At 36.9% G+C, this 9,973-nt stretch overlaps 1 protein-coding gene across 1 annotated transcript; it reads left to right on the forward strand.

Annotated features, from left to right (window-relative positions):
• The first annotated feature begins 4,667 nt into the window (after positions 1–4,667).
• Positions 4,668–9,533, forward strand: LOC131954691 (endothelin receptor type B-like). Its single transcript, XM_059318449.1, has 2 exons — positions 4,668–4,764; positions 8,416–9,533. The coding sequence occupies exons 1-2, from the start codon at positions 4,668–4,670 to the stop codon at positions 9,531–9,533; spliced, it is 1,215 nt and encodes a 404-aa protein (XP_059174432.1).
• The last annotated feature ends 440 nt before the right edge of the window (positions 9,534–9,973 follow it).

Genomic DNA, 9,973 nt, shown 5'->3' on the forward strand with positions numbered 1-9,973 from the left:
ATGTTATTCAGACACTAGGTTTTCATCTGCATGTTAACAAAAAAAAATAAATATTACTAACCATTTGCTAACTTGGTAAATGTAGGTAAGAACATTACACAAAATTAATACTGAAAATTACTTCTCTTTCTTTGCCCTTCATCTGAAAATAAGTTATATAATAATGCATTTTTTTAGAAAAGCAACTAGGTAAAAATATTATTTAGTAATAAATACTATTAATTATTTATAATAATGTATATTGTATTGATCTGGGAAAATATATAGATCTATTTCACGTTTTTTTCCACAATTCTTTGTGGTTAGCAAGATATTTAATTCTTTATCAAAAGGTTTATAACTATGAATGTAGAGGTTGAAACTCCACCCTTTATAACCAACACGAAATAATTGTTTTAAGACAGGGAACTTCACAAAAGAACAGAGGCGTAGCGAAGGGGGAGGTGCCGGGGAGGCGGGCCGCACCATTTAGGGGGGGGGGGGGTGACACCAAGGCAAAAAAAATTCTAAATATACTGAAGAAAAATGACTTTTTTGCCAGTTCCATTAATAATTAGTTAAAGTTAAATAGTCTTTTAAGTACAAATGGACAATTACTACGAGGGGGGTGGGGGGGGTGGATGACACCACGAAGTAAACGAGCTAACTATAGAGAAAACAATGCTACATCCAACTGTATTATTTACAGACTATAGATAAACATCGTTACTATTAAGTCTGCAGTGTTTAAAGCTTATACATACACATATACGCGTATGTGGCATATATTTAAATTATATGCTTATGTAGGCCGACACACACACACACGATAAAAATTTAGTTACATTTGTAAAAATTGAAGCCGTTTGGAAACCATCGATTGCACTCTGTTTTATATCTTTGTATCGAATATAAGCAGTTGAAAAACAGTTTGTAATTATTTTATCAATTGCCCTCAACCTCTCCTTGAAGTCAAACGGAATGGCCAGAGAGAGTAAAACAATAAAAGTCAGAACAATTGTTTTCCATGATAAAAATACACTATAGTGATCTATTGTCTAACTATATGGTAGTATTGTATTTATATTAAACTAGAATACCCGTCATCCGTTGGATAACTGTGGGTTTCGGGGGTCATCCATCAAAAAACATCACGTCTGTCACTCAGAGGCATAGCGACCCTTCCCGGCGCCCGGGGACAAAGTTTTCGATTTGAACCCCCCCCCCCTCAAACTTTTGATGTGCACCCCCCCCCCCCACTCAAACTTTCGATTTGAACCCCCCTCAACCTATCAATTTATTTTTCCAAACCATTTTGGCGCCCCAACATATGCCCCCCCCCCCTTCCCCCTCCCCACCCCCCCGCCTCCCCTTCCCCCCCCCCACCCCCCGCCTCCCCTCCCCACCCCCCCGCCTCCCCTCCCCTACCGTCCCCCCCTCCTCGGTACGCTACTGCAGTGTCACTTATCGTCACAAAAAACAGACCCCACATTCAAATATATGTTTTTTATCTTTTAAAAACACCGAAAACACCGATTTCGGACTATCCCTTCATAAACTGACGTCACAGGTGACCTACTCAACTCTACTTCACCTGCCCAGTGTCCTGCCAAGTCTCAGACAACATGTTTTTATCGTTTAAAAAACAATTCCAGCCGAGCATGTATCTGACCACACTATCCTTTCATATGCTTAGGACAAAGAAACAGATGAACTCTACTTCACCTGCCCTGTATCTTGCCAAGTTCAGATAGGCAACGTTATCATTCACATCTAAAAAAAAAAATTGAAAAAAAAAATTTCATTGACATATTGGTCTAGAACCCGTGCCTCCTGCATGAGAGCTGACTACGCTACCATTTTAGCTATTTACTCGTGACGTCACAAGTGAATTTTTATACTATACTATGTATCTCCTTATGCAACTTGATTTACGGCGTATAGATTCTAGATCTAGATCTAAAAATAAGTCTAGTAGTACTAACTTTCAAATTAAATTTTATCTTAAATAAGCCAAACAAAGATTTATATAAAATAATTAAGGCCTGAAATAGATTCTAGATGTAGAATTTACATTAAGTCTAGATCTAGAATTTACATAGAAACCTAGTGACCTACATCTAGGCTAGATCTAGATCTAGGCTAGATTCATAAATTTCCTTCGATAGCTGATCTTTAGATCTAGAGAAATTTATTGTAAAACTAAATGAAAAAGACAGTTGAACATTGATATAAGTGTTGGAACGTAATAAATACAGAAAACGGACGTATTGTTAAAGTTATGACCGACAGAAAATTAGATTTAGAACGCGTTAAACTTGTGAATGGGAACACAATTTTCTTCGATAGACGCCGCCATTTTATTGTACTAAAGAGTAAACAAAAACCTGTGACGTCACGGTCCCGCCGAGTCTAGTGGCTTTTCAAATATTTTTAAAAAAAATGGGTTAATCTGCATATGAATAAATCAATTAATTAATTAACGTCTTTAAATAAATTTGTGATCAACAGTCTGTCTGCATTAAAAAATTATTCTCTACCTGCATACCATTTTACAGCTTTCCAGATAGAGTCGAACATATCACAATTTTCGATCAGGCAAACAAATAAATATTCAAACATGTAAACAAAGTTGACTTTTAGTAGTATATAGATAATATAACATCCCCAATCACCACAACACCCTGACTCTACTTATCCAAATTAAAAAAAAGTGCTTTCTAAATTACTGTTATATTACTAGTAATGATTTATTTGACCATTTCTAGCCTTATTGAAACTATAAGTAATTTTGTACTTATTACACAAATGTACAAAGAATTCAATTTTGGTTGAAAAATATGCTTTCTGGCAACAAAAATTTTGAACCAATTGGAACCAGCTTTTCAAGTTTATTAAATGTTAAATCTATTAATATAATATGCATTCTAGAACAGATGCTGATTGTAAGAATGGACGTACTTTTAAAAGTAGATAGAGCCTAGAAAAAAATCTTTATCTAGAATTTAACAACTAAATCTAGAAACCGAGATTGATGAACAAATGTTTGGATATTTGGAACGTTTCAGTTTTCGATAAAACATCATATTTTTAAGAATTGATTATTGAGGTAATCTAGATCAAGATGACGCATGCACCATAAAAATGTGTGGCCAAATTTTACCGATATTTAGTGCAACTTTTATGTAGCGGTTTTTTTTTTAATTCTTTTTTTTTAAGTTTGTTGCATGATGACTCATATAATACAGAAAATATAAATGTGTGTGTGTTAGTGAGTGTGGCGTGTGTGCGTGTGAAAGGGGAGGGGCAGTCAATTTGTTCGTTGGTTTATATTTACTTGTAACAAATGAATCATGTCAAAAAACGTGTAGGTAAAGTTGATTTTCACATTTAAATGGGAGTGACGCGAAATTACTTAATGTTTTAGTTCATCTTTGGGGTCGTCCATAAATGACGTCACAATCGTAGGGGGAGGGTGGTACGTAGTTTTGTGACGGTGTGCTATGAGGGGGATGGAGGGGGGTTCAGATGGTGTGATGTCACACTTTTGTATTATTTAAAAAAGCAATGTTAGAAAACGAGTTTTAGCCGATATTTCGCGTTTTAGAAAACTGTTTTAATAAAATTTTATAGGAATTGATTTAAATACTCTATGTTGACAGAGTTCAGACAAGATTTTTTTAAAATATTGATGTTTTAAAAAAATGCAACTGCAGTTTTGAGAGGCGGGAAAGGGGGTAGTAGGCTGAGGTATGACGTCATTTTAGGGGGTCTTGTTTTTTGTGATGATGTGTGACGGAGGGGAAGGGAGAGGTAAAAATCGTCAAAAAGCGTGACGTCATTTATGGATGACTCCCTTTGGTAGAGAGGGGGGGGGCCTAAAACCTGGATTACCACATCGGTTTTTCACCCTACCAAGTGACGCCACTGTGCATCAGTTATTTTATTCAAAGCGCCGCAGTCATATTACAAAGTGTTAACATTTTAATCTTTTATCCAGCCGCATCTGTCTGTTTAGTACGCCGCATTTAGTTAATCCAAGATCGTGACCCGCGCTGACTAAAATCAATCGGTTGGATTTGTATCAAACTAAGCCGCACATACTTCGCGAAGTCTGCGCCTTTTATATCTAGATCAATATTTGTGTTGGTGTGCAAAAGAAGGAAAACTTTCTCCATTTCGCTTCTATTGATTTTCTTAACGCGCCACAGATAGTAGGCCTACACCAACTATTGACAGCTTCGAATTAGGCTGTTTGATGTTTACTATAGTACGAAAAAGGCTGTTACTAGATTTTAGAAAAGGTGTGTGTGGGGGGGGGGGGGGGGGGGAGGGGGTTATTGATGGTAAGGGAGGTCGAGTTTAGTAGTAAGGCGTTATAATGCTAAACGTTCACAAAAGTTGACACAGTTGTTTACCGGTTATTAATAATGTTTGTTTTGTAGCGGCTTTCTCGCCTTAGACAAGTCGGACCGCGGGGCAGATGAAGTAGAGATCATATGAGATCAGTAATGTCCACAGATCAGAAGCCCATTAGAGCAGAATTTGATTCAGAAATTTTCTACTGTCAGAACCCCATTAGGGCTGGGTAGACTCAACAATGTCCAACGGTCAGAACCCCATTAGGGCTGGGTAGACTCAACAATATCCAACGGTCAGAACCCCATTAGGGCTGGGTAGACTCAACAATGTCCAACGGTCAGAACCCCATTAGGGCTGGGTTGATTCAACAATGTCCAATGGTCAGAACCCCATTAGAGCTGAGTAGGCTCAGTGATATTCCACGTACTCTAATCCTTGATCTGAACTCGAGAATTTTGAGTTAGACTTTGTGCACTCTACCGTCCGACCACAACGTCCAGTGAATACAACAACGTAAATCAGCGTCAATCTTAACTTTAAAATAAATCGGACACAAACACCGACGCGTACAACGAACGATACAGAACGACCACACTGTTTTGAAAACATAAAGAGCGGTTACCCTCTAGGGCACCTCATCACAATTCACAATTGATTTTTATAATTTGATAATATAAACAAATACAAGTACGACAAGCCATAGAAAACCTATTTTCTTTGAAATATTGATATCATTGCGAATAAAAATAGTTGTCTTTGTTCAAGAAATGCTAGGCGATTGTTTTCTAGTGTTGTAATATCAATTATTTTTACGTTCGTAGCAAAGAACGTTTGAGAATTTTATCGTTATTTTAGTTTTTAATAGCCATTGAGACCGTTAACATTTGAAGTTATTTTAAACATTTCAGTTAGATCTACATCGTTTTTCGAGGTTTTCAACCTCGAAAATATATTCTTCTAGAAATGTCTTTTAAACGATTTAAACTTTATCTACTTGTTTTAGAGATAGGCGCTATACTTCACATTTTAAACTTGTCATTTTGCTTCGGATTATTGCATTCAATAAATATAACGGTCGCCATAAAACGAATTAGATGGTAAACTTTCTAAAGTAACGACCGAAAAACTACTTGAAAAATGTTTAGTATGGGGCGGAAATTACATTTAGATTCTTATGGGTCAATATGGCCAGGACAATTTGATCGCGTTCAAGCAATATTTGATTTTTAGTTTTAAATAACAGGGAACTAAAAACTTATAAACATTGAAAATAAATATATAATTTTATTTTCAAAGAGTAACAATGAAGAGGCTGTAAATAAACCAGCCTCAAAATATCAAGTAAGCGTAGGAAAGTTTTATTTAAAAGCTGAATGTTGTAATAATTTTGATGTAAAATTGTATAGGTAATGTTGCTCTCTTGGGTCCATAAGTTATTCGGAGATAAGGGGTCTGATTCAGGAGCAAAATAAAACGCGTTGACATCTTTCTTTCGAGATTAATCTGTTATTTTTCGTATAGAGTACTAACACGGATTCCTCTTTGGACCTAGAGATCCACTGGGTAGATGAAGTGGAGTTTATATGTTTCTTGACCTCGGCTTATGAATTGATGGCTTGATCAGCACTAAGCCCAACTTACTTTTCTTATCCTAACTTGAGTTTGGTACCCATCAGATCTAAGTAGATTCAATGACGTTCTACTGACTTGAAACCGGACTCAAACTCGAGACGTTCGGGTAAGCAGATTAGCTCTCTACCACTAGGCCACTCCGTCCCAAAACAGAGTACTGGTATCGTAAAAAATGCTACATTATTTTACTATGGAATATATTAACATGTAAAGGTACAGCAGCTGTTATGTTTTTCGGTATTTCAGATGTGCTTTTGGTGTCATTATTTAACAGTTGTGCAGTTCCCTCAATTTTTCTCAGGCATTACGTGCAGACTGAGCACCAGCTTAAACATGGGGGTAGGGGGGATTTTCAAACAGCATACACTTCTTTAAAAACCACTGCTGTTAATGGCAGAATAAATGTGGCAAAAAATACATCAAACATGCATTGAGCTTGATAGCTTATCCGTTTTTCAACTTATTGATGTGATTATAATGGACGAAAAAATAAATTACCAACACAGAAGAATTTTTTTTTTTTTTTTTTTTTTTTACAAACTGGTTTAATCCGTGAACGAAATCTACAATTTTTTTAACTCGGCAGTTCGACTTTTTTTTCTGTAAGAATTAGAGATATTGTCGAAGTAAATAATTTGTTTTTCCCATATCAATATTTTGAAACTGTTTTTAAAGACCATTATTACAAAATGTACTGGCGGTATTTTTAAATAATGTATCGCGATCGTAGCTTAGGTACAAAAATGTCTTCCTAATGGGCGTTTGTTTTAATATTTCGTTTGTGCTTTCATCATAAATCGTTAAACTTTAAAAATCCGACTAGATTACTAAGGGATTAAAACTTACAAAATCCTAAATAGGCTTAAGTAGCTTTACTGTTTTCACAATCAGTTTTTATGTTTGTATTTAGTGACTGAATATTTTTCTGAAAATATAAGGCAACCGATGTAATTAAAGGGCTACAGAGGAGTCGGTAAAGCTCATGGTTGCTAAACCGAAAAGTCTCGAGTTCGAACCCTCGGGCAGATGAGGCTCGTAAGCTGAAGACTAAAATCAAACAACTGCTGCCTTGTAGTTTGTTCTTGGTTGGACAAAGGCTATAGAAGCAAATCCAAAAAGAAAAGCATGCTAAAATCGGAGTCAATGGCCTCAATGGCGCATAACCAGTTGACACGTATCCTTAATTGTGTTGGAGGCGTGGTCGAGTCGGCAAAAAACTCATGGTTGATAAATTCGAAAAAAGTCACGAGTTCAAACTCTCTGGCAGATAAGGCTTGATCCCTTCCAACACTAAAAATTAAAAACGAAGAAGAAGAAGAAGAAAGAGCTAAAATCCAACAATTAATTTTGTCTTAAGTGACTGAATATTATTATGATAATATGAGGCAAACTCTAAAATTAAAGCACTAAAATACAATAATTTCTTGTCACTAAGAATATCTGTAGGAAAAATAAGAACTTCTCCATACAAATCTTATAGTAATGTTTTTACTGATTCAAATTTTAAAATAAAATAATTATTTTAAATCACATGACCATGTTTGTTGTCATTTTCAGTGATAAAAATTATACACAAACACATTTTTTGGCTTTTTAAAAAAATTTCTGTAGTTACCGAAAATGCTAAAAACATCAAATACATCTACTCTTTAGTAAAATCAAACAAAAACAAAACAGTCAGATTTTTATAAACATATATATTCTAGTAACATCTTACATGATTTTTTAAATATTTAACGGGCCTTTCGATTAATTTCGAGACTATTCTCGGTTAGGTCCATTCGCCCAAATATTACACCAACAGTACAATTCGTAACATGTATACTATTTGCTTGTACGTCTTCTTATCAATTAAGGTAACACAACTGAAATATAATAAACCTTGAGGTTCCCCAATATATAATCTAGGGATATATTTTATTAATAGTAGATTCAGTCATAAATGTTTGGGGATGCATTTTTAAACCAGCTTATATTTACATTTCATAAATTTGTTTGATACTATTTTAATAACTGCCTTGGCACAAGGGGTGTCTTTTTAGGAATAATTTAAAAATAGAAAGGCGAAAAGACCTATTTTAATATAGTGTATTTTTGTTTTTGCATTAACAGTGCTGATATTAGGCATAATCCTATATTAAGCTATGTAAAAAATGCATTGTTTGTCTGCTTCCAATCAGTAGCGTAGCGAGGGGGGGGGGACATATGTCCCCGGGCGCCGAGCTTAGGGGGCGCCAAAATGGGTTGGAAAAATAAATCGAAAAATTGAGGGGGGTGGAAATCGAAAGTTTGTGGGGGGGGGGTGCAAATCGAAATCTCGAGGGGGGGTGCAAATCGAAAAGTTTGTCCCCGGGCGCCGGGAAGGGTCGCTACGCCTCTGCTTCCAATGGTTTCATAGATATCACTTTAACAATGATAAAGTAAATTGTCTTTTTATTTCAGAGTACACACAGCATAGTGACAATAACAACCGTATTATCTGCAACTTATCTGACTTGTCTGAGCCCAATTCTCCCTCACTGAAAAGACAACCTTTCGACATGGACAACCACAGCCAGGCCACTCCGCCAACCACAGCGGTGTCGGTCACCGAGATAGTGCACTACAACGAGCTGGTGCTGGAGATGAACTTTTTCCTCAACACCATCATCATCCACATCGTCTGCCTCTTCGGCGTGCTGGGCAACACCTTCACCTTGGTCGTCCTGACCCAGCACGGGTTCAAGGACGCGACCAACATCCTGCTGCTGTCGCTGGCGGCCTCCGACCTGGTGTTCTCTGTCACCACCAGCATGTCGTACATGTACAACATCGTCAAAATCTTCGACATGGATTTCGCCAGCAGCATGTACGCCGTGTACGTCACACACATCCTCCCCGTGCACGGGCTCAGCAGTGTCGCCAGCTTCATCTCCGTGGCCGTTATCTCTGTGGAGCGGTTCATCGCCGTCTGGTTTCCTTTTCACTCCACGCGAATCGTCACGCCTAAACGGATGAAAATCGTCGTCGTTTCTGTTTACGTCTACTTAACAATTCTCATCTTACCCGATATTTTCTGCTACCAGTTTGGGTGGTATTTTCACCCGCTTCAAAACAGAACATTCGCACAGGTGTATAAGACCAAATTCTACGAAGAAAACGAAGACGTCTTAGAATTTTATTTCTGGATGTTCAGGAACAATTTCACGTCAACTCTACCTTTAGCCATCGTCATCGTATGCACGACGATGATCGTCGCCAAACTCATTTCATCGTCCAAAAAACGAAAACTCATGACGTCACATCACGTCACCGCGAACAAGGTCAAGGATAAACGTGTGGTCAAGATGCTGATGGTGGTGTCGCTGACCTACATCGCCATTTTGTTGCCCACGACCATCATGGATTTGTACATGGCTATAGCCGACCCCGCCCGTATCGTCATCAACGTGCTAGTGTTTATACAGAACTTGCTGTATCAGATCAACGCGTCGGTCAACTTTGTCATTTACGTCACTACGAGCTCCAAGTTTTATCAGACGTACAAGAACATATTTTTACATTGCTCGTGTTGTAAGTAAACAGATGCTCGGATGTTATGGGAAAAAAATTTAAAAAAAAAATAAATCTAAGTGAAGATAATTTGTCATTACTATTACAAAATAATAAATAAAAAACGATTTAATAAAATGACAGGTTGGTAGCCAGCTAATCAGAGATGTGGATTTTAAATTGTGTGGTCTGCCTTCTGCTTGAATTTTGAATTGTCGATAGATATTTTAGAACATTTCAATACAAAAAAATCTAATTAAATGAAGATAATTTGTTATCACTATTACAAAAAAATAAATTTAAAAAAATGTAATAAAATGGCGGGTTGTTATCCAGATAATCAGATACGTGGATTTTGAATTGTGTCGTCACGCTTTGCCCTCTGCTTGAATTTTGAATTGTCGATCGATATTTTTGAACACTCCGCGATATGCTAAAGTCGTGATAAAATGAACCGGGAAGTAACGAG

The sequence above is a fragment of the Physella acuta genome, unplaced genomic scaffold (genome assembly GCF_028476545.2).
Source record: "Physella acuta isolate Inbredline_101_S28 unplaced genomic scaffold, ASM2847654v3 ptg001018l, whole genome shotgun sequence".
Lineage (NCBI taxonomy): Eukaryota > Metazoa > Mollusca > Gastropoda > Physidae > Physella > Physella acuta.